Below are 27,459 nucleotides of genomic sequence, written 5' to 3'. Positions count from 1 at the left end.
AGTTTGTCCTTGCAACTATACATCTGCAAGCCAACAGACCCACCGGGCCTAGGCAAACTGGGGGCATGGTACCATACTCTAAGAGGTGGGGCCTTAATTGGAGGGGGCAGGGCCTTGGCAGTTGGCCCTTAGCACTCTCGGGAATGTGCCGCCCAAGGCTCTGTAGAGCACCTCACAGGGCTTTGGCATTGATTTAAAGGGTCCAAGGATGTTGCCCAGTCCTCTGTCAACGTGCTTGGCTGAACACATGTCTGTAAACAGACAATAGGTGGTGATGGATCCCTTTAATCAAACTGAAATAAGGATACAGACTGAATGGCTACATCTAGACTGGCATGATTTTCCGGAAATGCTTTTAACAGAAAAGTTTTCCGTTAAAAGCATTTTTGGAAAAAAGCGTGTAGATTGGCACAGACGCTTTTCCGCAAACGCACTTTTTGCGAAAAACGTCTATGGTCAATCTAGACGCGCTTTTGCACAAAAAAGCCCCAATCACCATTTTCGCGATCAGGGCTTTTTTGTGCAAAACAAATCTCAGCTGTCTATACTGGCCCTTTTGCTCAAAAGTTTTGCACAAAAGGGACTTTTGCCTGAACGGGAGCAGCATAGTATTTCCGCAAAAAGCACTGAATTCTTACAGTAGGAAGTCAGTGCTTTTGTGGAAATTCAAGTGGCCAGTGTAGACAGCTGGCAAGTTTTTCCAGAAAAGCGGCTGGTTTTCTGGAAAAACTGGCCAGTCTGGACACAGCCAATAAGAATAGTAGCAAATGCAGCAAGAGTCAAATATTTATCTTTCCAGTTGGAAAGTTAGCAAAGGTTGGATAATGATAATAGTCCATGTAAAACCAGAATAGCAAAGTAAAAAGTGCCTAGGACTGGCCTCTGCCAGAAGACAGGATACTGAGCTAGATGGACCATTGGTCTGACCCAGTGCGGTCATTCTTATGTTTACAGTAGTGAGACACTCAGCATATCCAATAGGAGCATTTCCTGCTGTGCCTCAAGAAGTGAACCCAGGAACTCAGGTGGCTGGCTCACAAAGAAGAGAAATCCAGCAGCTACTGGATCTGTCAAAATTCAGTCCCAATGATGAATTGTGCAGCTTTAAGAAGGCAGCAGTCACAACAGCAAGGACTAGATCCTCTTGGGCAGCTTGCATGGCTCCCTTCCTTTCAGGAAAAGCTCCTACCAGCCTTTGCTTGCTGACAATCCTACACAAATGGTAGAAAAAGCCATTCTAGATAAAACAGAGGCAGACTCCAGAACCACACCAGCCCTACACTAGAATAGAGCATTTCCCTGGGAAATTCACCTTTGTTCGGTGGCACCCTGGGCTATTGGCCATGGTACCTGGCAACAAAATGGTTCTAGGCCAACATGTCTTCATTGACTAAAGCAGAGAATATTATAATCATTGAATAATTTCTAAGGACCATCTTTAGTCCAAGGCAGGTTCCGGAGGACTTCTACTAATGAGGCTGTAATGAGCACACAGGCCTATGTGCAACTTGGTAATGCCAAATCACCCAAACAAGGAGTTAGATCATGGGCAGGCAATACTTTTTGATAGGGGGGGCACCTCAAGATTTTTGTAAGCGGTCCAGGGCCACACTCTTCCATGATATTCATGGAGGAGGCGTGGGGTCTGGGATGGAGGTTGGGTGCAAAAGGGATCTTGTGGTAAGGGATTTGTTGCAGGAAGGGATGTGAGGTCTGGGTGGGAGTTTGGATGAAAGGGGCAGTTGTGACTTGGGGCAGGGGACTAGACTGCACAAGAAGTTACAGGGGTTCTGATTGTGACCTGGGGCAGCAAGTGCTTGTGACCTGGGGCAAAGGATTGGGATACAGGGTTTGGGAGGGGGTATGGGTTCAGAAGGGGAACAGTGCATTTGGCTTATGTGGGGTTGAGGGAGGAACCGAGGGACTAGTGTGCCAGAGGCAGGCTCTGGCTGGGAGACTTACTTGGGTGACCCCAGCCCAGCATGTTTCTCATGCAGTGTCCCTGTTTGCCCTGCACCAGCTGCATGGTGTGTCAGTGAATAAGAGCCTCAGGAGAGAAGGAAGGGTACTTCACATGCTACCTGATCTTCAAACAAGAAGCTCCCATTGGCCAGAAAGAGGCCAATGGGATTGTGTTGGGGGCAGGGGCCATGTATGAAGATTCAAATGACCCAGCAGCTGCTTTTCTGAGCAGCATATGGAGGGTTCCTGCTTAGGCTCTGGGCTGCTGCCCCCTTCCAATAGCTCCTACTAGGATTGGGGGAGTGCCTGGGCTCCAGCTGGCACTCAGGACTTCAACCCTATGCAGCTCCTCTCTGGGTTCAGGAGGCTACAGTCCCTTTGGTGCCCAGGCAAGAGCCATGGGAAGAGAGAGAGGGAGGGAGGGAGGGGAAAGCAAGGGCAGCAGCATTCCTGGAGCCCAGGTGATCTGATCCCAAGTAGGAGCCACAAGGGGGGAGAGAACAGAATCCCTGGAGCTTGAGTGCCCAGAGTCTCCCTCCCACCAGCAGGAACTGCAGGGGGAAGGAGAGAAGGAGCAGCAGCAGCCACCCCAGAGCTGGAGTTCTGAGCCCAGGCAGGAGCCAGAGGGAGAGCAAAGCCTGGAGCAAGGATGTTAAATGGCTAATCGAATAGCCAATAAGGGTGCCTCTGTCTTTGAAGTGTAGCAACTGCCTCAGGGCTGTTGCTATACTTCAAAGGCGAAAGCGCAGCAGGGGACTCAAGCAGTCCTCTGCTGGCCTCATGCGCCCCGTGGCATTTGAAAGCGGCAGGGTCAGTGGGGGAGTCCCCAGCTGGCTCCTGGCTGCACACAACATTTCAAAGCAGCAGCGCGGCATGGAGCTCAGGATCTGGCCCCAGGCTCCACGCAGCACAGCCGCTTTGAATCATCCCCACCTCGTTCCCTCCGCTGCTGCCTCTTTCTGATAGAGGAGGCAAGGGGGGGGGGGGGGAGGGAGCAAGTAGTCAACTGATAAGCATTGCTTAATTGACTAGTCATTCACATCCCTAGCCCAGAGCTAGGCAGAACCTGCAGGGACTGGAGCTGTGGCAACCACAGCCCTGAGCCCTGGCTGAAGCCATCCCCTGCAGGGAAGGTTGCCCTGGCTTGTTCAGGAGCCCGAAGCCCAATTCTGTGGTTGCTGCAGCACAGAAATAACCTCGTGTGTGTGCTGCCCATGGAGGTGGGTCTGATCTTCCAATAACAGCCGAGAAGGGAAAGTCCTTTACTGCTTTCTCAGAAGTTCACTCCTTCATAAGGAATAAACATCTCAAAATCCAGACACCTCTGACCTGTGGAGGAGTCAAATAATGTCTAGGGTGAGAAATTATTAGTTGTAACTAGTTTCTTTGGTGAATTTAGAGTGGATTGTGGCTTTGTATTATTATTGTGTGCTTTATTCCATTTGCTACCTCTTTAGCCACTTAAATACATCTTTTCATAGTTAGTAAACCTATTTCTGATTTATAATACAATCCAGTTCATGTAATTTCTTACTGGCAGGGGTGGGCAGAGATAGTCTGTGCATATCTTCCCTCACATTGCGGTGAACCTCATATAACTTTGAGTATGTACTACAAAGGGGAAGGGAAATCTGGGTGCTATAGTAAGTCCCTGAAGTTGAGGCTTCCTAGAACTGTTCTCAGTGATGGTATTTTCTGTAGCTGGCTGTGACCCTAGTTCTAAGCTTTGCTAGAGCAGGCTTTAGTGCCTGGCTTAGCAAGACAGAGCTTAAGCGGGGCCCAGGCTGATGAAATAGACTGACTCAGTGGTATCTTAACACCTTAACTGGCATCCCCAGGCTGCTCCCAAATGCTCGCAACTTGCATATGACTCATTGGATCACTGCAAATCCCACATCAAGCACAGAATTAGGACTGAACTTCCTGCTTTGTTGTCAGCTGCTGTGTGTGTTGTTCTCCCTATGTAACATCCCAGCACTGCACAGACAGCTGGTTCAGCAGCCCTCAGCAGAACTACTCTGAAAGACCAGAGTCAGTTTGCTGATGAAGGCACTCGGCCAGGTTTATTGTTAATGAAGCACAGTCCCTAGTATCCTACAGCCTCTATGGGAAAACTCACTCAAATATGCCTGCCACAATGGACCAGCTCATTCACACCAGGATTTTCTGCTGTCCCCTCAGCTGGACAAAGGTGCCCCTCCTGCTATTTCTTTGGATACATTGGTGCAAAGAAGTTACATGTCACAATCCTGAGATAGTTACTGATCCTACCCATTGTATCTGTTGCTTTAAAAACAAAACAAAAAAAACTGCAGTTTGTGTTAGTTATGAAACTTGAACAAGCTGAGTAAACAGGGAAGTACTGGCAGGTGTATATAAAGCTCTTCAAAACCATCCATCTTCTAGAAGAGAAATTGAAGACAGGTGAGTAAAATATTAAGCTAATTCAGAGAGGGAGCTATTCTGAATTCTGTTCCTTAGAAAAGTCCTGGGGGTAGTCATGTAAAGCCAAATTCTCATGCGTTGACTTCAGTGAGAGTTCTGCTGGAGGAAAGTCTCCAGGAATTGTCTTTAGATAAACATCTACGTTATGAAGTAGGAGTGTAATTCCCAGCTCACATACGCAGTCACTCACCCTTTTTGCTCTAGGGCACTTGTAATAGCATGCACGACTAGCTTCCCTTCCAGGCTCAGAAGGCTTCACTGTAGTAGAACACACATGTCCTTTTTTCCTTCCCAGTTTCATCACCACCAGCGTCCAGCTAGATAGAAATGCTACAAAGTTTTGCTCATCTCCCAAGCAGAATCAGTCACCAGCTACAAGGCTTCTAACTCCCTCCCTCACTAACTTCTCCTTGCCTTTTGGCTCCCTCCGAGACTTTGTAACCTCTGGCTCCCAGGCCTACAGGCATTGCCAGTTTTCAGGCAGACACCAAGGTTTTCCACCAGCCCCAATCTGTTCCTCTTGTTACGAATGTAAGAATGGCCATACTGTGTCAGACCAAAGGTCCATCCAGCCCAGTACCCTGTCTGCCGACAGTGGCCAATGCCAGGTGTCCCAGAGGCAGTGAATTGAACAGGTAATGATCAAGTGATCTCTCTCCTGCCATCCATCTCCAGCCTTTGACAAACAGAGGCACAAAGGAGGCAAGGATTAATGAGGTGGTAACTTAAAGCAGCCAGTCAGGGCCCGGGTGGGCTGTATAAGAAGGACTTCACATCAGAGGAGTCAATGGAGGAACTCAGGGGTGGGCACTGTGAGAGGGCACTACCCAAAGGAAAGGGTGCCCCAACCTGGGAGGAATATAGCCCCCAATGTATTGGAGACCCTGAAAGAGATAGGTAACTATTGCCAAGACACCACCAGAGGAGAGTGCTCCTGGGTGGCAGAGCTAATTCCCGAGATAGACACAAGAGGCGCTGTGGTAGAGAGTACAGCCCTGTTAAACTACTAAAATCAGTAGTGCAGTTATGGGAACATGGAAAGCAGCGATAGGGACTAGCAATGTGGAGTACCGACCTGCCCAACCCCATGGATATGTACTCCCCGTGCCACCACTCACCGCGGACTGTGGTCCTGCAGCCATGTCACTATTTTTAGTGCATTTAGTTAAGGAAAGCTAGCATGAGAATGTCTACGGAAGCTGGGAATCACAGCCCTAGTCCATGATGAAGACATATCCTTAGTAGCTGTTAATGCTATAAAGTGCTGTACGCTGCATAGAAGAGATGAGGTATCTGATGATTATTCAGATTACTTTTTAGAAAATCAGCATCCTGGAATTGATGTAAAGAGTGGAGGGGATAATCTCTTCTATTCTGCTCATAGAAATAACAATTAGCAAACAACTGCCCCATGTGTATAGGAGACCCTGGCATAGAGTAAAGGTGCATGTATAGCCGTGGCAGGTACCTTCATTCCAGATCAAATATTACTGGGGTTTGTACTTTGAAGTAAGCTATTAAGATGCTATGGGGCAAATTATGAATATGATCAAATTTAAATTATTACAATTTGCTGTGTTTAGTCTCCCAGATCTTTTTGACACTGAAATCTTTGTGTTCAGTGTCAAAAGAGACATAGGTATTATTGTGCCCACCATCCCAATATTTACACATGAGTACACAAAATTCCCTTCGATTTAAGTATTTGCACATTCAGTGAAGAAAGACATCCCATCGTTTCTTTGTATTTCTTCACACCAGTATTTGCATATTTAGATATTTCAATTTTTCTGCAGACTTGGATTTATTTTCCAGCTCTCTTGGTCACTTGAGAAGAACTGTCCCCATGGTACTCACGCTGATGATTCTGGGCCTTGCTGCCCTTTTTGGTGAGTTTGAGGTCCATGTCTATTTCACTATTTCATGTCTAAACTCACTTCCAAAGCAACAATGTAAAGAGATGACTGAGGGGAAGGGACAATATAAGAGATTAAGGCATTTTTCTGAACCTTCCTACAAAACCTAATTATGGACATGGAAGAATGAGTTTATGTTCACAACAGGTATTAATGTAAAATCACTCCATTTAATTTCAGGTACTTCTGCGAGTCAGACCAAATGCTATGGTGACATAACCAAGGTTGATACCATTGGGGCTTCCTGTAAAACTGCAAAAGCAGAAGGCTTAAGCTTCTGTGGTGAGTAGAATGCTGCTGTATCCCAGGACACAGAATCATCACAATGATCTATAGTACTTTACACGCATGAATGGATTAAACCTCACAATATTTTAATTGACTAATTTCCTCATTTCACATGAGGAGAAAACTAAGACAGAGGAATATTAAATCTTTGGTGTAACTCCCCTGGTTTCAATGGAGCTACATTTGAGATGAAACCATCAGTGTTTACACAGGTGGCTTATGATTCTTTAGGCGTCCAACCTCAAATATTTCGGACCTAATTATCAAAAGTGCTCACATAAGCACTTCTAATTAAAGTTACCAGAAGCTGTGAATGTTCAAAATCTATGAAAATCAGGCCCAAGGTATCTCTTCTTGAAGCATTCAAAATTAACTGTCACTTATTAAAATTTGATCCAGGTGACTTTCCTGAGGCTGCTCAGCAAATCAGTGGCAGAGCTGGGATTGGTACTGAGGATTTCCTGATCCCAGTTGCTCAGTTACACCTCATTACATTAAACTATTGATCTGGTGGATCTGGTATTTTAGACAACAAGGCATTCCCTATTCTTTTACTCTACAAAATAAATTGGACTTACTGTCAAAGCCTTCCATGCTGGTAGGATTGAGATTCCCTCCTAATGTAACATTAAATGGTGGTGAGATGGGAAATTCAAAATGCAGTTGTCCCCTTCTACCTTCTGCCTCTGTCACTAAGAATCCCACCAAGAATCCCCTTGGAACTTTGAAACCCCATAGTACAGTCCTAATCTGGCCACAGAGGGTAGATGCGACTCCTCTCAACATCTCTCTTGCATCATCCAGACAATGACAAGTTGTTGCTAGTTTCTGCTCAGAGGCTGAGCATGCTCCTCCTCCCAAGCCCATTCACCTTCATCCTGGCACATAAAGAAAGAGGAATCAAACCAGCTTTTATATGTTGTTTCATGGCACACTTCTTTTTTTTGCCTTGACACATTAACATTGACAGGGCAAAATTCACAATGCATGTAACTCTCAGATGGCAGAACAGAGCTCTGGGCTTCTGAAATCTCTCACATTGACTTAATCTTATAGAAAACACCCTTATTTTCACATTTACTATAGGAGTTCAAGCGTCAGAAAAGATCGCTGAGAAGGACTTAAATAATATGAACAAATACAAAGCCATCATTAAGAGCACTGGCCTAAAAACATGTGTGGATCCAGCTCTGATTGCTGGTATTATCTCTCGAGAGTCTCATGCTGGAGCTTCCCTGAAGAATGGCTGGGGTGATAATGGAAATGCTTTTGGTTTGATGCAGGTCAGTAACAATCCATAAAATACTATTGTGTAGCAAAATGTTTCCACAGACTCAGCTTGTTTTATGTCTCATTAGCCCCAGGCTGAGATCAATACATGACACTCTCCTACACGGTGCACCTTAGATGAGGCAGCAGCACATCACACTGGCACATGCCAGGCCTGGGAGTGCAAAGGTTGCTTCTTGTGATGCAGTTTGAACATCAGCTAATGCTATGGGTTAACAGAAGCTCCTGGAGAGGCTGCACATTTTACCTTTCTGTAGAAGAAAAGTGAAGTCCTTAGTGGCAGCAGCAAGTTAGGGGGAAAGCGTCAGATAAAAAGACAAGGTGAAAACTGGCAGGTTCAGAATGACAGGGCAGGCTTTATCCACAAAGTCCTTAGGGATGATGATAGAATTTAAAACATGCACCTATCACCGCTTAGTGCACATTGCTTCTTTTAAGACTGTCAGTGATAATCAAACAACAAAAGAACAGAGTATAAATTTATGGTTCATTCTGAACTTTTGCATTTCTTTGAATTTAGCCAGGCCTTTGTCGTCTGTGGCAGTCCATGTTTATAATGAAGTCAATGAGACTATTCAGAAAGATTAAAGTCTTTAAGGATGAGAAATCAAGACGATTTTTCCTAGATAAAACCCTTAACTTCCTCCTTGGGGCAAGAAGTGTGGCCCACAAACTGCAGCATCAGACATTGCAGCAGTAGAAGCCAAATACATAACTACAATTTGAAATGGAAAAGACGATGCATTATAAGACATCCTTTTTCATTAGCCCAGTCCAATGTACTGTTCTGTGGAGTCCGCTCAGAGTACAACAGGAAATGCAATGAAGATCCATGGACATTACCAAAAATTGGTCTATCAAATAAAATTTGACAACTAAAATAACATAGATTATATTGAGAGAAATAGACAATTTAAACACATCCTCTTTTTCCCCTCTGGCTTTTCTAGGTTGATAAAAACAATCATAAAATTGTTGGACGGTGGAATGATGAAGACCACCTGCTTGATGCAACACGAATCTTTATTGGCATGATAAATGGAATCAAGGCAAAGTTCCCCAAATGGACAATAGAACAACAGCTGAAAGGTACAGTATAGATTTGTGTTTATACCTGGAACTAAGGGAAAATCTGACAACCCCGTTTACAAGATTGTGTTACTGAAACTTTAGAATAAGCATTTAAAAGAAAATCACAATTTTTCACCACTGATGCAGTTTGCTCAAACAATGGAAAAATCAAGAAGTAGACAGTGTCCCATTCTTTAGGACAGTGTTTTGTGGTAGATTTCCAAAACTGCACAGGAAATACTTGCATGGGCAGTGATTTATATGGGCTCGTGGTGCCCATGCTCCAGCAATATTCAGAGCCGGGGGCCCTGCTCCATCAACATTTGGAGCTGGGTCTCTCCCCCGTCCCTGCCGGGAGCAGACCCTGGCCCCCACCTGCCGGCCCCCCCCACGCATCCTCCCACCCCAGCCCCAGACTGACCCTGCTGTGCACAGCTTTCAGTCTGGCTCCCCCTTGCCGGCGCGCGCTGCCGGCTGCTGCTGCCATGCGCAGCGTTTGCAGGTGAGCAGGGAGACGCCCGGGCATGACATGATGTCACAGCCCGGGACTTTAAAACTGCTCGGCGCAGCATTGCACCGTGTGGCCTACCTCCGGCTTCAGAGTCCGGAGACTTCTGGAGCCCAAGTGCAGACTCCAGCCCTGCAAAGTGGAAGGCAGAAGGTAGGGGAGGGGCAGGGAAGGGGGAAAACTAGGGGAAGGTGTGGGAGAGGAAGGTGCTTGTGCAGGGGGGGGAACAGGGAGAGGGGTAGGAGAGGAAGGGGCTTGTGTGGAGGGGGAGAGAGAAGGGGGAAGGCACCAAGGGGCAGGGTGCAGGAAGACAAATGCCAGGGGGCCAAGTGCAGACAATGAGGAAAAGGGCAGGAGGGGAGGTGTCAGTGGGAGAGGGGACAGGGTGATGCTGGGAGAGGAGAGAGTAAGAAGGGCATTGGCGGCTAAAGGAGGGCGTGGAGGTGCTGGGAGAAGGCTTGAAAAAAGGGGTGGGCATGAGAAAGGTGGGAATGGAGCAAGCCATGTGTGAGGGCATAGAGGTGCATGAGAGGAATGGGGGCAGAGGGTGGTGAGGGGGTGGGCATCAGGGAAAAAGAGGGCAAAGGGGGCAGGGGCAGTGAGGGAAGGGGGAGGCACCAGAAGGGTGCAGGGGTAAGGGAAGGTGCAGGTGCCAGTGGATTCTGGGGGTGAAGCAGAAGGGCAGACACCTTCAGAGGAAGGACCAGCACCAGAGGAGAGAGGCAGGGCAGGTGTGTAGAGGGAAGTGTTAGAAGAGGGGATGAGAAGGGGTAGCTCACATGATCAGAGTGGAGCTACTGGAGGAGTGGGCACAGAGGGGAGAGAAGGGCTGGTGGAGGGGGGTAGGTTGCAGGAGGGCTGAGGGCAGTGAGAAGGGCAGGAGTCAGGACAGCAGAGGAGGGTGAAGGGTTGGGGGCAGCAGGCACCAGGGGAGCTGATGGAGCAAGGGGAGGAGACATGGCAGCAGAGAGAAAAGGTAAAGGTTTATAAAATATTTATTAATAACTTGGGTGCCACAGTGGCACATCCAAACAAGCCACATGAACTCAGTACTGGTGCACAACACAAAATTCATTCTGCTCATGGGAGGAAACTCTTAGGTATGTCTACACTGGCGCCTTTTTGAGCAATAACATCTTGCGCAAGGGTTCTTGTGCAAGTAGTCTTGTGCAAGAACATGTCCACACTGCCATGTGCGAGCTGTTCTTTTTCGCAAGCGCATCCATGGCAGTGTGGACACTCTTGCACAAGAAAGCTCTGATGGCCGTTTTATCCATAGGGGTTTCTTGTGCAAGAAATCCCTGCCGAGCATGCACACTGCCCTCTTGTGCAAGAGAGCTTACACCTGTTAGAAAAGAGCGTATCTCTTGTGCAAGATGCCCTCTCTTACTACGCCATACTGTAAATTTCCTTGCACAAGAGCAGGCGAGCAGTGTGGATGCTCTGTGGGTTCTTGCGCAAGAATGGCTGTCCTTGCTCAAGAAGCCACGAGTGTAGACATAGCCTTGGAGGGAACATTTCCCCCAGCCTCTCTGCCCTCGAGTTAATGTCACATACATTGGGTTAATGCAATTTCAGGATAGTTGCATGAGGGGGGTTTGGTGGGGGCCAAACTAATCCCTGTTGGTAGGAGGATGGGGGGGAAAAGTCCTTCGAGAGGGGTGACATGACACCTTTTACTTCTGGTCATATGTCCATATTGCCCACAAAAATAAGCAAATGAAAATTGAACAAAAATGTGTTAGCAAATGAAGCAAGATTCCAATGCTCATCTTATCAGTTGCATTACCTTCAGAGGCCTGGCTAACGGAGCTCAGGGGGGCATGGTTAACGGGGGTCAGAGGTGTGGTTAACAGGGTTCAGGGGGTGTGGCTAATGGGGCACCACCAAAAATTATATAAACCTGCCACCCCTGAATACTTGTAATTCCCCCAAAACTCGTTTCTATTGATTGTGCTCACTATTTTGGTGTTTTGTTTCAGGTGCGGTTTCTGCCTACAATGGAGGAATAGGAAATGTCCGAAGTTATGATAATATGGATATTGGCACACCTGGCAATGACTATGCCAGCGATGCCACTGCACGAGCCAAGTTTTTCAAAAAACAGGGTTACTGAATCTGGAAATTCTCTTCTTTCAGATAATCGTAGTCACTACAATTTATCAATGTGATGTTAATGAGAGATACTATGTTTGGGGAAAGATGAAAAGCTGTATCTAGAAAATCCTTATTGATGCATGTTGGCCCATTGATGGCAGTGGTAAGACTTGCTTAAATATGGGTTTGCAATCTTGGACAACACACTTTAAATTCTGCAATCAGTAATACATTCATTATAGCTGGCTGTAAAGGAAGCATTGATTCAGACCCTGCTCACCTTCAGTAACTTCAAAACATTTGGTCTCTAAGGAAACATTGATAATATCTTAGTCTGATTATTTCTTTGAGTTATTAAAACTGCTCTGTCTAGCTGTTAGTTTTCTAGCTTCCTAATTTTAATCATAGAAATTATATATCTCGTCTGCTGTTGGCATAACTAAAAAAGGAAAGTGATCTCTTTGAAAATAAATGCTTTCTTCCCCAATCTTTTAGTGATTTAATTTGACAATTTTCACTGTAGCTAGACACACATCTGTAAACTTATTGTATGTGGGGATTTTATTGACACATCTTTTACTTTTTCATGGAAATGTCCATATCCTGGGATGAATGCTTTAATTGAACAAAAATAAGCAAATGAAAATTGAACAAAAATGTCTTAGCAAATGAAGTAAGATTCCAATGCTCATCTTATCAGTTGCATTAGTAAAGGTTGGATAAGTACAATGACATATTTAAAGCAAATCAAATAAAAAAAATCAAATGAAAGAAATTTGAGCTACATGAGACCATAGGTCTTCTCTCCTTTCAAAGGCCTAATAACACTTCCTTAAGTCCATGTCTACATTACGGGTAAGATAAAAGCAGCCACAGTCGATCTTCTGAGCTTCGAATTAGTGAGTCTAATGAAGACATATTAGTTCAAACTGAGACAGTGATTCCATTGATATCACTAGTCCAGCTTCTATAAGGAGCAAGTCAAAGTGTGCTCCCTTCAACTTCCCACAGTATAGACATCGACAAAATTCAAGTTAAGATACTTCGACTTAAGCAACGCAATTAATGTAGCTGGAGTTGCATAGCTTAATTCGAACTTATCCCTTAGTGTAGACCAGGTCTAAATGAAAAATAATGATAAATGCCTTGAGAAAACATTAGTACTATCTGTAATGTAACAGGGGGTTTGGGACACCACTAAGAGGGTCAAATCAGGGCAAACTACTTAGAACCAGGGCTACTTACAGCCCAAGACTGGGGTCCTTCTGAAAACCAGTCACACAGAGCACTCCAGCTGCCACTCTGGCTAGCAAGAATTTTCAAGAGCAATCTGCTTAGACACCTCAATTTTACCTGTGCCACAACCACCACCACTCCTTACACAGGGAGAAGGTTATAAAGCCAATATCACCAACTCTGAACAGGTTCTCCTGGTCCCAAAGGACCAACCGCGCTGTCCCAGGTCAATTTATACCTCCGACTTATCCAAGAAGTCCTTTAGAATCTAAATGCCAAAGGTTTATTAATAAAAAGGAAGAAAAGGTTGAGTGTAAGATTGTAAAAGAGAGCACATTACAAACATCAGTCACCAAGTTCTTGATGCAATCTCTTAGCAGAGATTTTACAAACTGCTACCTTAAAAGTCTTTCGTGTATATCCTATGCTAGGATGGGTCAATGAATCCTTCTAGGCCCTATGTCCTTAGCAAAGGGGCTTCTGAAGCAGAGCGCAGGCGCAAAGAAAAAGTTGGAGGCACCCTCCCTTGGATACTTTTATAATCATGCCCATGAGGAGGGAAATCCATTGTTCTCATGAGTGATGAACCTCCCAAAATGGAGCTGATCACATGATCACCATGTCCTTTTTAGGCAAGGAGCCATGGAGTACCCAGGTATGTCCTAATTAGGCAAGGGGCCATTGTGTGCTCCTCAGGTATCAACTGGCAACATTTAAGAGCCATTGTCCATGCAGCATCCACTGGGTCGCCAAACCTCACAATAGGTGGTTGACACCTGGCACTATCTCCCAGACAGAAAACATTTAAAATAAGTACAGAGCCCATACTCATAACTTTATATACAAAAACATACACCCATATGAGTAGCACAAACAGAATCAGCACAGCATAAGCTTTTATTAGATACCTCACATGGCCCACTTTGCACAGAATTTAGGGCAAACTCACAGTAGTGGGTGCAACAATGATCTGCCTGGTCACATTAAAATCCAATAACGTGACACTATCCAACACAGCACGGTCTTACATTCTTGACTTTAATATCCGAAATTGAGCACTTTTTCTGGAGTGCATTCATAGTTCACTTGCTCCCAGTGGGAGCTACAGGATAAGGAGAGTTTTTTTAAAATGGTGTCTTTGACTTGACCAAAAGAATCTGAACCAATGTCTATTGAGTCAATGGGAAGATGGTTTTACTATAAACAAAAAAAGTGAAAACATTCATGTTGGCATACGGAACCTCAACAATTTTACAGGTTTCTATATTCCTGAAAGCCTAAATAATCATTCTGGATTTGCAGACATATGTTTTACAAACAAACAAAAACAAAAACAAAAAGATAACTCTACTGTTAATTATTCAATTGACAATACAACTGGTAGCTTGTTAGATTCCACTTGTCCAGTCAAACATTATAATTTCCCATATCATTAGTCTCCATTATCCATGTTTTCAATTAAAGTTAATTGTGAATATTTGTATCTTTCTTTAGATTCATAGAAGCATGTGTAACCATGTTTCCTGGGAGCCTAACAAGAAACACTTAAACCAGGGGTCCCCAACGCAGTGCCCATGGGTGTCATGGCACCCGCCGGGGCATTTATGTGTGCCTGCAAGTGAACAGGGTCGACCCAAGCCATTCTTGCACCCTGGGCGCCTGGCGCATGCGTGGTCCCCACCCCGGGCATATGGTGCATGCACAGCTCCTGCCCCAGGCACACTGGCAACCCCAAAAGGTTGCGGACCACTGATTAACCAAATACACCAACTAAATGTTGTATTTCTTTTTTCTAAATGGAAAACCATCTTCACCAATGCATTTAGTAAGCACAGAAATACTAATCTGCATCCTCTTAATTTACATGCAAAGATTCTTGCAAACAGGCTGCAGTAGAACTGTCCTGTAAGCATGCCAAATCATAGGCTATGTGTGTGATTTGTCTGTCTCTGCAATGGAGTGTAGTCAGCCATTGAAGTGTTGTTCTGGTGGCCCAGCAGTCATTTATAAAAGCAACATGTCCACACTACCAAGCCCATTGTTCTGTCATAAGGAGCTGCAGAAGTCAAATGCCATAGTCCTGCTTTTCACAAGGAATAACACTATTCTCAACCATTCATGTCCAAAATTATAGTGATAGAAATGAAGCCGTGTTAGTCTGGTCTAGCTGAAACAAAAAACAGGACTATGTATCACTTTAAAGACTAACAAGATGGTTTATTAGGTGATGAGCTTTTGTGGGCCAGACCCACTTCCTCAAATCAAATAGTGGAAAAAACCATATATACCAAAGGATACAATCAAAAAAATGAACACATATGAAAAGGACAAATCAAATTTCAGAACAGAAGGGAGATGGGGGGGGAGGTAAATGTCTGTGAGCTAATGATATTAGAGGTGATAATTGGGGAAGCTATCTTTGTAATGGGTAAGATAAGTAATGTCTTTGTTTATACCGAGATGTAAAGTGTCGAATTTAAGCATGAATGACAGTTCAGAGGATTCTCTTTCTAGTCTGGTGTGAAAAGGTCTTCGAAGCAGGAGGCAGGTAATCAAGTAGTTGGCGAATCAATGCCCACAAAAGAGATATTAGACAGGATCACAAAGAAAAAAGAGTTTCTTGCCATTTCAACCAGAAAGGGCATTGTCTCAACAACTTGATTACCTGCAGAAATGTCCATCCCATGTGGCCAGCTTCATAAGTCCTGTGCAAATGACCAGCATACGGAGACATGAATGCCCCCAATGCCCTCTTGGACTGCGAGCTCTTCTGCTCCCACAGTCTCTATTGAACAGGAATGCAGTGCACGGGAGATACTGGACCTCAGCAAGGTCTGAGAGGAAGGAGTCCATTCTCCACAACCTCCAGGCAAAGAAACAGAATGCTGACATCTACAGCAGGATCACCACCCACTTCACGGCCAAAGGACATACCAGGACTCTGAAGCAGTGTAGGCTCAAGATCAAGTTGCTCAGGCGGGCCTACCAGAAGGCCAAGGAGCAGAGCAGATGTTCTGGAGTGATACCTGCCACTTTTCTGACTAGCTGGATGCCATTCTAGTGGGGGTAGCCATTGCGCCTACCCTGGTCATTGAGTCTGCCCAAAACACACCTAGCATCACTCTGCAGGAGGGTGGGGTGGCAGCCACACAAGGAGGAGGAGACCAGCCAGACAACTATGCCCAAGATCCAGGAGCTGCTCTTCACCTTGGAGCTTGGTTCCCCCTCCCAGGGCATCTCTTTGGCCAGCAATGACTCCAGGGAGGGCACTTCTTCTGAGTTCTCTAATTACAGGTGGGATCAGGTAATAGGCTCTGGTGGGGCATGCTCTCTTTCAAACTACTGAGCAGGGGGGGTGTGGAACAGCTTCTACATGCATCTCAAGATGGAGTGCCAGTCATGAGTACTCAGTTCTATGAAGCTCTCACACAGGAACCCCTGATCCTTCTCACATTTCTGGGGAGGCCTGCTTAATTTCACATGGTGACCCGTAGTTCTTATATTGTGGGAATAAGTAAATAACTTTTCCTTATTCACTTTTTCCATACTATTCATGATGTTATAGCCCTCTATCATATCCCCCCTCAGTCTCCTCTTTTCTAAGATGAAAAGTCCCAGTCTTTTTAATCTCTCTTCATAGGAAACATGTTCCAAACCCCTAATCATTTTTGTTGCCCTTTTCTGTACCTTTTTCAATGCCAATATATCTTTTTTGAGATGAGGCGACCACATCTGCACGCAGTATTCAAAATGTGAGCATACCATGGTTTTAATGCCTCTACATAAGATATTCTCTGTCTTATTCTCTATCCCTTTTTTGATTCCTAACATTCTATTTGCTTTTTTGACTGCCGCTGCCCAGTGAGTGGATGTTTTCAGAGAACTATCCACAATGACTCCCAAGATCTCTCTCTTGAGTAGCTGTAACTAAATTAGTCTTCATCATATTGTACATATTGTTGGGATTATTTTTTCCAATGTGCATTACTTTACATTTATCAACATTTAATTTCATTTTCCACTTTATTGCCCAATCACTGAGTTTGGTGAGATCTTTTTGAAGCTTGTCAAAATCTGTTTTGGTCTTAACTATCCTGAGCAGTTTAGTATCATCAGCAAATTTTGACACCTCACTGTTTAGCCCTTTCTCCAGATCATTTATAAATAAACTGAATAGGACTGGTCCCAGGACAGACCTCTGGGGGACCCCACTAGTAACCTCTCTCCAGTCGGAAAACTTACCATTTATTCCTACCTTTTGTTTCCTGTCTTTTAACAAATTATCAATCCACAAAAAGACCTTCCCTCTTCTCCCATGACAACTTACTTTACTTAACAGCCTTTGGTGAGGGACCTTGTCGAAGGCTTTCTGGAAATCTAAGTATTCTATATCCACTGGATCCCCCTTGTCCACTTGTTTGTTGACCCCCTCAAAGAACTGTAGATTAGTAAAGCATGATTTCCTTTTACAAAAACCATGATGACTTTCCACCAATAGATTATGTTCATCTATGTGTTGAACAATTTTATTCCTTACTATAGTTTCAACAAATTTTCCCAGTACTGATGTTAAACTTACCGGTCTGTAATTGCCAGGATCACCTCTAGAGCCCTTTTTAAATATTGGCATCATGTTAACTATCTTCCAGTCATTAGGTATGGAAGTTGATTTAAAGGATAGGTTACAAACCACAGTTAATAGTTCCGCAGTTTCCCATTTGAGTTCTTTCAGAACTCTTGGGTGAATGCCATCTGGTCCTAGTGACTTGTAACAAATAAGTTTATCAATTTGTTACAAAACCTCCTCTAATAACACTTCAATCTGGGACAATTCCTCAGATGCGTCACCTAAAAAGAATGGCTCAGGTTTAGGAAGCTCCCCAATATCCTCAACCATGTAGACTGAAGCAAAGATAGAGACAGTAAGCTGTGCTTCTCATGGACAGATTGAGTTTCACTTTAATCATTCCTTAATACTTAAATTATTTAACTGATAAATTGGATTATTTTATAAAAGTGGGAATAGTCAGTGCATACTATGACATAATTGCTTTTTGTTCCACTGGTTTCAGACGCCGCCGAATTACTAATTCTCCCGTGCTCTTCAGGAAGGTATCTGACATTTCCTCTTCTGTTGGAATTCCATGAGGTAATTTCAGAGGTCGTATTCTATGGACAAGGGAATTTGTTTAAAACCTGGACAATGCTAACCGTTTATTTTAATTGTTGCTGGTTAAAGGAACAGTTAACAAACCTTATCAGATGCTTTATGACTTTCAGTTTTGCATTCACAGCTGGGATATTTTTGTGCACTCTGGGCTGAAATCTCTGTAAACAATGCAAAATACAAACTCACTTCAAAAAGCAATATATGTCGGTAAGAAGTGAATATTAAACTGAAGCATTCATATATCAATAAAAGAAGATATATACACAAAATTAAACTACTTTGGGAAAATCACATCTTATTGAGAGTAAGTTAGTGAATCTCTTAAAGTTTAATGAATTTTAGCAGAAATTCACTAACATACCAAGGTTGCCCAATACTCATCAGCACGGATTAATATGGCACCAGCATAAGAACGAGCATTCATAAATATATTTGAATTTTAACACATTAATTAAAGGCTAATAGGCAAAATTCTTCTCTGCCATGCATAGCAGTCTCAATGCTGGTGCTCTACTTTCCTTAAAAATGCATATTTCCTATTAATATCCACATATCTAGACTACAATTGTGCAAATGCCGACCTGTTGGCTCAACTTTACTATTGTGTGCAGTCCTTTTGATTTCAATGGGATTTCTCACTGTAGTCGCATTAAGCACATGCATACACATTTGTGGAATCAGGATCAGATCTGAAAGAATTTTGTCCTAAATTTCTAGGCTAATTACTTTACTGATGTGCATGATAAACATGAAATAATTTAAAAAGCATACTTTATCCAGTCCAAAATCATGTATTATCTTCTTTTCCCAGTAGGGACGACCTATTCCACTTCTGATTCTAGTGATAAGATGCAATTTGTGAGGCTGCTGAGGATCACCTCCATACTTTTCATGATCTGAAGGTTGTGGCTGAAATACCTACAAATACAAGAAATATCTTTGTTTATTTTTAAACATTTACTGAATCCAAAAGTATCTTGCTGTAAGAATACTCTGCTAAAATATACTTTTGATCTTTCACAAAAAAGAAAATGGGGCAACTCTTGCTAAATTTCTAAAAATTGGTGATGGTGTTTCCTCATCACAGTTTGCAGAAAGACACAAAAAGTTTGGGATCATGATTCTACAATCACATATCTGGGCATTTCAGTGGCCCCTGTACAAGAGCAAAGATCCAGTTATAGACCCAGGACTTGAATTTGTAAGATCATTGTGACAAGCTTATTATTCAAGAATGCCATATTTCAGAAATAAAATTAGCTACAATTGGATATTCACACAAGAACTTGAGTGCATATCTCTCTAGTTTAACAGAATTGTGCAGTACTCTTACAAATTAGTATTGAGAAAACTAAAAATAAAATCTAAACATGCTTTCAAATCCTTAAATATTGGGCTTACTGAAGCTGGAATTCTTGATTTAGTAAATTTATGGCGAATCCATCCTGTCCAGGTCAGTGACTCCATGCTGCTTTTTGCCAGATTCTAAACAAAACACAAAAAAATGGTACGTTGCGTCAAATATATTCAAGGATAAAGTTACCATTTGTATTGTGAATAAAAATGTATAATGACTAAATTAGGATCATGGTCCCATTGTTCAAACTAGAGATGTAAGATCCCAGTTAATCAGTTAACTGGTTAAACCAATTAACCGAGTAAGCAGGATCCTGCATGTGAGGGACCAGCTTCTGCTCCTGCCTCCCCCTACACTTGGGGTTGCTGATGCTACCCTCCCCCTGAGCTTAGGGCTGTCTCCCCCTCCTCCACGTGGGGCAGCCAGTTCTCACCACCTGTTTCTGCAGGGATGGAGTAGCCCTCTGCCTATGGCAGGCAGCAGGTGGGGGGGGGGGGGCTGATCCTGAGTACGGGTTAACTGGTTACTGGTCAGCATCACCCGTTAACCGGTTACCCGTTTAGACTCCCAGTTTAAACAAAATAACGGACACACTGTTGTGCACTTATTGCATCAGCAGGGGCTCTGACTCTTAGAAATGTAGCCTATCCTCTCCGAAGGAAACCAAATGCTTCCGAATCCTTTTAAAGCCTGGGATTCTAGTGCCTGGCCCGAGCGCCCTGCAGAAGAAGACGGAAACCCTAAGCGGCCGGGACACGCTCTCGGGGAGCGCTCAGCCAGCGCAGCTCCCCGGGGGGTGGAATCAGGCTGCAGCGCGCCCTAGCGTGGCCCAGCAGGCCCGGAGAGGGGGGAGGCCCAGCCCCGCGCGAGGGGCCAGGGCAGCTGGCGGGAAGCAAAGCGCCGCCGCGGGGACCAGGGGCTGCGGGACGTCGCGCCCCCGCCAAATCAAAGGGACCCGCCGCGGCCCTGCGCCCCACTCACTCGCCAGGCGCCCAGGGGTCTCTTAGCAACGCAGCCCAGCACGGCCGCCGCCATGTTGGCCCCGAACGCCGCTTCAGCGGCCACTAAAAGTCCGCGCGCAGAAACCGCCACAGTTTGGTTCCGAGGCGGGGAGGGGGAAGGAATAAAGCGAGACACCGCCGCCGCTTCCGGGGGAGGAGAGGGGGGGGACAACCACGTGACCTTATTTCCTCCGGGATCGCACCCGGCTGCCGCCTGTGGTGGCTGCTAACGCGCGTGCGCAGGCTTGGCCCAGCTGGGGTTCGATCCCCGCCCGGCGCGTGCCGCGCTGCTGCCCCCGCGCCCCCTCCCAATGTCCCAGGATGGGCCGGGCGCGGTGGCCGCGCTGGAGCCCGCGGCGGTGGCGGCGCTGAAGCGGGCGGTGGAGCTGGACTCGGCGTCCCGCTTCCAGGAGTCGCTGGTGTGTTACCAGGAGGGGATCGACCTGCTGCTGCAGGTGCTGAAAGGTACCAAGGGGCTGGACGCCGCCCACCTGCCCGGCCCGCTGCAGCCTCCCAGCCGGAGCTAACGCTGCTCGCCCCTGAGCTGGCGGGCGCTGGGGGCTGGGGACTGTCACGTTCTCTTGGGCTGCAGGGATGCATGGCACAAGGGAGCCCTGGTCTACACTAGAAAACTAAGTTGGCTTAATTGTATTGGTCAAGGGTGTGAAAAATCCCCCCTCCCCCACCGTCTGGTGTAGTTAAACCCAGCTAAATCCCTGTGTAGCCAGCGCTAGAAACATTCTTCTGGCAAGTTAGCGCTTGGGAGGTGGGTTAGCTATATTGTTGGAAGAATCCTCCCTCCTCCCCCCGAAGTGTCTATGCTGAAGGAGCACAGGTGTGCATTGCAGCTTTTTAAGAGTGGAGGAGCCCTAATGACTTTAACATAAAGGCAGTGAGGTGCATGTTATAGTTATTTTATGCGCCTGCCTTGGGCATCACTGTGAATAAATAAGGCTTAAGATTTTGTCATGGATATTTTACTAAAAGTCAGGGATAGGTCATGGTTAATAAAGAAAACTTCACAGAAGCTCATGTTCTGTCCCTGACTTTTACTAAAACTATCCATGATAACATGGCAATGGTTAACAGGCTACAGGGATTCCTTTGATGCCCTGCCACCTGTGCCAGGTACCCCTACTGCCCGTAGCAGCTCAGAGCTTGCCTGGTCCCTCTTGCCATGGGGGGTACACAGCTCCCTGCCACTGCAGGAAACCATGGGACCCTGCAGCTCCCAGCTGAAGTCATGGAGTCTTTGGAAGTCATATTCTGTGACAAAATTATGTCTTTATTCCTAAATGTCTAATGACTGGTCTACATTAGGAAATTAGGTCAGTAACTAAATCTCTGGGGTATTTACAATTAAAGCAGCCTAATCACTTGTGGACAGTTCTAGATGGATTAGAGCAGTGGTCTCCAACCTTTTACAGGATGAGATCGCTTTTTGAACATAAATGCAATCCAGAATCTACCTCAAACACAAATATCTTTGCCCCGCCTCCTTTGTGCCTCTTCTCCAAAGCCCTGCCCCTGCTCACTCCATCATTCCTCCTTTCCATCAGGCAGGGGCAGAGGGTTGGGGTGCAGGCTCTGGTCGTGGGCTAAGGGATTTGGAGTGTAAGGGAGCTCTGAGCTGAGCCTTGGGCAGGAGTTGGGGTGCAGGAGGAGGTTCAGTGTAAAGCTCTGTAAGGGAGTTTGGGTTTAGGAGGGCTCAGGTCAGGGGCTTGAGGTACAGGAGAGGGTACATGACTGGCACAGGGATTCAGGATGCAGGCTCCAGCTGGACACTTCTTACTAGGGATGTTAAATATTGGTTAATTGATTAGTCGATCAACTTCATGAATTCTTATCGGTTAGTCAACTATTCTGTAGTCCCCAGGGATGGGTCTAGAAGCCAGTGCAGTCTGACCCCACTCCCGAGGAGCCCCCTACCACTCCACACTGCTGCCTCTGTATCAGAGCCAGCAGCGTGAGGTGCTAGGCGGGAGCTGGTCTGCAAGAAGAGCCAGTTTAAAAATCAACTCCCCTCGCAGACCAGCTACCTGTTGCCCCAGGCTGCTGCCTCTGGCATGAGCCAGAACTTAACCGGGCTGCCTGTCCACCTGACTCCTAATACACTTTAAATGCAGAGCCACAGTGGGGGTAGGTCCCAGACCCGGCATGAGCTAGAACTGAGCTGAGATGCTGGCCAGCCTGCTAAAAAATGTACTGGCAGGTGAGAGGTTTGGGAGAGGGGGAGAGGAGGAGGAATGAAGGTAGTATTAACCTATAAGCTTTTGCTTATCCATTAATCAACTATACTATTTGTGGCGGGTACCCCCCGATCCTGCACCCCGTTCTGACGTAGTGGGGGGTACCTTGCTGGTTGCTATGCTGGGCAGTGGGTTGTGAGTGACCTCTATTGGCTGCTGTCTGTAGCACGGCCCAGCAGGGCAGGGGATGAGTCATTATGCAAAGGGGACTTCAAACCTGTCTGACCAGTGATCTCCCAGGGAGCGAAACAATGGGAAGAAGGAGGGTGGAGCCCTGGCTGGGGGCAGGGCTGGGAGCGAGTTAGTTTCTGTCTGGGATCATGGAGGAAGCAGCCTAGGCAATGGGCTGGGATTTAGGAGCCCAGGCTCCCCCATCTCAAGGGGGGCTGAGGCATCCTAGGCCTGCCCTGTAACCAGTTTACATTTGTGCTGTGCTGTATCCTGGAGAAGCAATAAACTCCCTCTATTCTACTGGCTGGTGAAGTCTGTCTGTGCCATTACGGGGGTGCAGGAGACAGGAAAACCCCAACGCGCCGTCACACCCGTCTACACCAAAATGAGATTCCGCCAGCGAGTAGAAGGATGTATTGCTTCTGCAAGGTACAGCACAGCCTGGGTTCTATGTGGGCATCAAAGTGAGGGACCAGGTAGCCTCAGACTCTGGGGTAAGGGTCCACAGGCCCCCAAACTCCCAGTACTTAACAGTCTCTTCTCTCCATGTTTTCCCATCTAAGACCGACTCTTCCCCAAACCACACCCTTCCTTTGTTCAAACTCCTTCCCTCGCTGGTGAGAACCAGTTGGGCCATGGTCTACGTGACATGAGGGCCCTCAAGGCGACCCCCCCGCTGGGAAGTGCTTACAGACAGAGACCACAGCCCACCATCCCAAGCATAGCGACCAGCGAATGGACTGTACCCCCCACTACATCACACTGTTACATCCTTACTGCTTCCTACTACAGGTGGCTCCTTTGTGGTGGTACAGTGGGGCTAAGGCAGGCTCACCCCTTCCCTGGCCCTGCACAACTCTCAAAAGCAGCCAACAAACTCCCTGCACCCCAAACACTGTTGTTCATCTCACCCCCATTCTGCGGAGATCGAATACAGGGTGACAGAGGGGGACAGCTCCAAGGCAAAGGGCAGGAGATGTGCAACAGTGGGGGGAGGGGTAGCTGAAGTGCTGTGCTTGAGAGCCTCTTGGCCAAACCAGTCAAGATCACCTGTCAGAGGCTCCAAGATCTACCAGTAGATCCTGATCACCTGGTTGGTGACCACTGGATTAGAGATTACCTACATCAGGGAGAACTTCTCCTGGTAGAGTAGATAGCACTTCACTGAAGTGCTACAGCAGCACTATTGAAGCATTTTGAGTGTAGGCAAGCCCCCTCTTACTTTTTTTTAAAAGAAATGCCATCTTTCTAGTACATACTTGTTAAATTCTCCTTGCTCTCTCATTCACGCATCTGCTTGAAAACTTGATTTAAGGATACTAACTTTGTGTATTTTGATGTGATGTTAATTTCTAGGTTAACCATAAAAATAATCTTATTGAATCTCAACACCTAGTGTTGTTAAATAGTTGTTTTAACACCCTCCAGAGTTTTCCTGCAACTGTGAAAATTTTAAATTGATTAATGTTAAAAAGTGCTTAAAAATAAACCTTGAAAGTATCTGTCAAAATTAATTAAAAAAAAATCTGCCAAGCCTAGATATACACACAATAGAAAAATACTGAGAACCAAACAATAAAGGGACTGAATCTTGGGCATGGATGTAGTTCCAGCCAAGGATTTCTCTCCTTTTCTGTACACTGTTAAATACAAAATATATCTGAGAATCTTTTATTGGTGGGACTATAGAAGATTAACTACCAGACATAGCTATCATCCTTTTTTGAGATATTATTTTTTACTTACAGGTACAAAAGATGAAACAAAAAAATCTCATTACAGACAAAAAATATCTGCCTACATGGAAAGAGCTGAAGCAATTAAAAAATGTATTGCAAAAGAGAGAGAAGGTATGAAGTTGTACTGGCATTTAAAAAAAAAAATTCATGAAATGATGCACTTGTACATCTGAAGTTATGATATAGTTACATAGGTTTTGCATAATACATATGTATGATTGAACTGTCTTGTTGAGTGAAATATGCTTTTTTTAGATGGTAAATACCACAAGCAAATTAAAATTGAAGAGAATGCAACAGGTTTCAGCTATGAGAAGGTTTTCCAAGACTACCTTAATGAGACTGTTACAGAAGTTTGGGTAGAGGATCCATACATCAGGCATATTCACCAGGCAAGTGACTCTTGAATGTAGTCGGTCTCCTCCCTCTGTGTGTGTGTGTGTGTGTGTGTGTGTGTGTGTGTGTGTGTGTGTGTGTGTGTGTGTGTGTGTGTGTGTGTGTGTGTGTGTATGTAAAACAATTTTTTTAGTTATTAAATAATCTAACTCTTACAGTTGTACAACTTCTTACGATTCTGTGAGATGCTTGTTAAGGGGCCCTGCAAAGTGAGAACTATCCACCTCCGCACTTCCTATGATGATGTAAGTATCTAGACTTCTTGTATAAGATCTATTTATTCACATATACCAGTATTTGTCAGACCCTCTCTCTTTCAACAGGAGATACAGGCAGGTCAAGAGGATTTAACAAACAGTGCAGTGAATAATCTAACAGAATTTACTTACGTGGAATCCTAAGTGGAAGTATCCATGGAAAAAGAGATGTTTGTATTGTCATATTTGCCTGTCTGTTGCACCATTTAAAAAAATTCTGCTGTGACACTAATAAGAAAGGGCTGGATACATTTTGATCTTTAAGGGTTATGACAAGTACAAACCTTCTCATTGTCATAGTACTCATTCTAGCCCAAATCTTAGTCTGAACACATAATCCTATGTATGTGGACACAGCACATCTAGTGGTTAGAGCATGGGACCAGAAGAGGGAATTGAGTCCTTATCTGTAATCTCTTGTTGTTTGCTATGTGTTCTTGGTCAAGGCAGTCATGGTGCCACAGTCGTGCAATTTACAAAAATGAGGATAAATTATCTGCCTTTATAAAGCATGTTGAGTCTTGGACAAAATAACAAAGTGATGTTAGTGAATGACAGAAGATAAATGGACACAATCAGAACATGCATAGTGGAAAACAACTTTTACTCTTGAACAGGGCAATGGAAAGAATCAGCAGACAAGTTGCCTAGAAGAAATAAAGCAATCACTAAAGAACTATGGAATAACACTGAATGTCTCATTTTCATCTTCGATCCATGATCGAGAAATAAAGTGAGTGATGCAGAAAACTAATTAATTCAAGATTATTTAATCCTCACAAGTTGTCTCTGACCATGCTTACAAACCTCAATAAAAACAGCAGGCAGTTACTTTAGCCAGTAAAATAAGTTCTTCATAGTTTTACGTTGTATTCAACATTGAGACCCATAGGATATAGTTTAAATGCTTTTAAAAAGACACTACTGCATTACATAGTTGGCATCTACTTGAAGAAGTAATTGTGATTGAAATGGTAGGTGATATTTGAATACCTTGTGTTAAATGTATGAACAGTTTGCTACTCCATCTTCAAGTTTACAATGTGAATTTTTAAAATAGATTCAACAATGGATGGATGATTAAGATTGGAAGAGGGCTTGATTATTTTAAGAAACCACAAGTAAGTGTGTCTTTACTTTTGAATGAATTTGAACTACGTGATGACTTATTCTAAAACTGTGTTCCTTTCTGCAGGGTCGATTTTGTCTTGGATACTGTGACTTTGATTTGAGACCATGTCATGAAACAACAGTGGATGTCTTTCATACTAAACACACAAAGAAAACATGACCAAATATTTATATTTAATTACTGCTCTTCCAAGCTTAAAATGCCTGCTTTTAATGTCTCAATTATATGTACTGTATATTTTTATGGAATAAATTTTTATATTTTTGATTACTTGCAGTTTGTTTGAATCAAAATTTCTCTCTATATAACAATTCTTCCTTCGGAACTACAAAATGACATCATCACATCACTCTGCATGCCTCCACCCTTATCTACGAAACCTCCTTCTTCATCCCTCCCTGTGCTCTGGAGAGCTGCAAGCTGTGCTCCTTCCCTCCTCCCAGGTGCACAGGCATTGGACTCTCATTGTGGGCCAGAGGGGAGACGTGGAGCAGCTGGCCACACACTGGCCCTTGTGCCTCACTCCTCAGCCCAAGTGATATGTGGAGTGGAACTGGGGGGAAAGCAGAAGCAGTCCAGGCCCTGCTCAGTGGCAGGTGTCCCATGGGGCCCGACAGATGGGAGAAGGGGCTACTTGCACACAGGAACAGTTTTAGCAACACTGGTTGTAGAACCCAAAGGGAAATCCGGGTAGGTTGTGTCTTTGCTTGTTGGGCTGCCCATTTGTTGGAGGGGCAGCATGTGCGTAGGGAGGGAGAAAGGGGCATAGGTGTATGTAGGGAGGGATGGTGAGATATAGGAATGGAGGCAGGAAGATGGGCAGTGTGAAGATGTAGAGGGGGAAGGGTTAGAGATGGATGGTGGGTGTAGGAATGGAAGCAGGGGAATTGTGGTATAGAGACGGAGGTGGGAGTAAGGATGGAAGGAGGGGGGATGGGCAGTGGGCCATGGAGCTCCAGTATAAGGATTAGCAGCCCAGATTACCCCACTAGGATCTCTTCCAGTGTGACTCAAATCTTGTTTTCAGTAGGGCACAGGTGCACAAAGATGGGGACTCCCACATGGTTCCATGTCTGTCCATTGGGTCCTGTCCACATGGAGCATGTCCCAGCCCTGCAGCGGGAACTTGCTTGACAGCTGGAAGGGCACATCTCGAGCACTGCTGCCCTGTAAA

At 45.1% G+C, this 27,459-nt stretch overlaps 3 protein-coding genes across 5 annotated transcripts; 2 read left to right on the top strand and 1 right to left on the bottom strand.

Moving 5' to 3' along the window:
- Window positions 1–119: 119 nt before the first annotated feature.
- Window positions 120–12,932, top strand: LOC102445543 (lysozyme g-like). Of its 2 annotated transcripts, XM_006137412.5 has the most exons (6): window positions 120–3,318; window positions 6,204–6,296; window positions 6,504–6,605; window positions 7,698–7,894; window positions 8,852–8,990; window positions 11,463–12,932. In XM_006137412.5, the coding sequence occupies exons 2-6, from the start codon at window positions 6,254–6,256 to the stop codon at window positions 11,594–11,596; spliced, it is 615 nt and encodes a 204-aa protein (XP_006137474.3). In that variant the 5' UTR covers window positions 120–3,318; window positions 6,204–6,253; the 3' UTR covers window positions 11,597–12,932. The 2 variants fall into 2 exon arrangements, with proteins under 2 accessions (XP_006137474.3, XP_075772877.2); XM_075916762.2 differs by having other exon boundaries at window positions 120–6,296.
- Window positions 12,933–17,746: 4,814 nt separating this feature from the next.
- Window positions 17,747–20,477, bottom strand: MRPL30 (mitochondrial ribosomal protein L30). Its single transcript, XM_075916763.2, has 5 exons — window positions 20,322–20,477; window positions 19,385–19,468; window positions 18,755–18,901; window positions 18,068–18,141; window positions 17,747–17,982 (listed from the first exon to the last, which is right to left on the bottom strand). Exons 1-5 carry the CDS (start codon window positions 20,373–20,375, stop codon window positions 17,850–17,852), a joined length of 492 nt encoding a protein of 163 aa, XP_075772878.2. The 5' UTR covers window positions 20,376–20,477; the 3' UTR covers window positions 17,747–17,849.
- Window positions 20,478–20,507: 30 nt separating this feature from the next.
- On the top strand, window positions 20,508–26,555 carry MITD1 (microtubule interacting and trafficking domain containing 1). 2 transcript variants are annotated; one of them, XM_006137420.5, is made up of 7 exons: window positions 20,509–20,806; window positions 24,510–24,611; window positions 24,756–24,892; window positions 25,055–25,141; window positions 25,771–25,886; window positions 26,214–26,274; window positions 26,349–26,555. In XM_006137420.5, exons 1-7 carry the CDS (start codon window positions 20,653–20,655, stop codon window positions 26,442–26,444), a joined length of 753 nt encoding a protein of 250 aa, XP_006137482.4. In that variant the 5' UTR covers window positions 20,509–20,652; the 3' UTR covers window positions 26,445–26,555. The 2 variants fall into 2 exon arrangements, with proteins under 2 accessions (XP_075772857.2, XP_006137482.4); XM_075916742.2 differs by lacking the exon at window positions 26,214–26,274 and having other exon boundaries at window positions 20,508–20,806.
- Window positions 26,556–27,459: the final 904 nt, after the last annotated feature.

Source organism: Pelodiscus sinensis, chromosome 1 (assembly GCF_052426305.1).
Source record: "Pelodiscus sinensis isolate ZL-2025 chromosome 1, ASM5242630v1, whole genome shotgun sequence".
NCBI lineage: Eukaryota > Metazoa > Chordata > Testudines > Trionychidae > Pelodiscus > Pelodiscus sinensis.
Note: the sequence above shows the minus strand (reverse complement) of the source record. Positions and strands in the feature narration are given on the sequence as shown.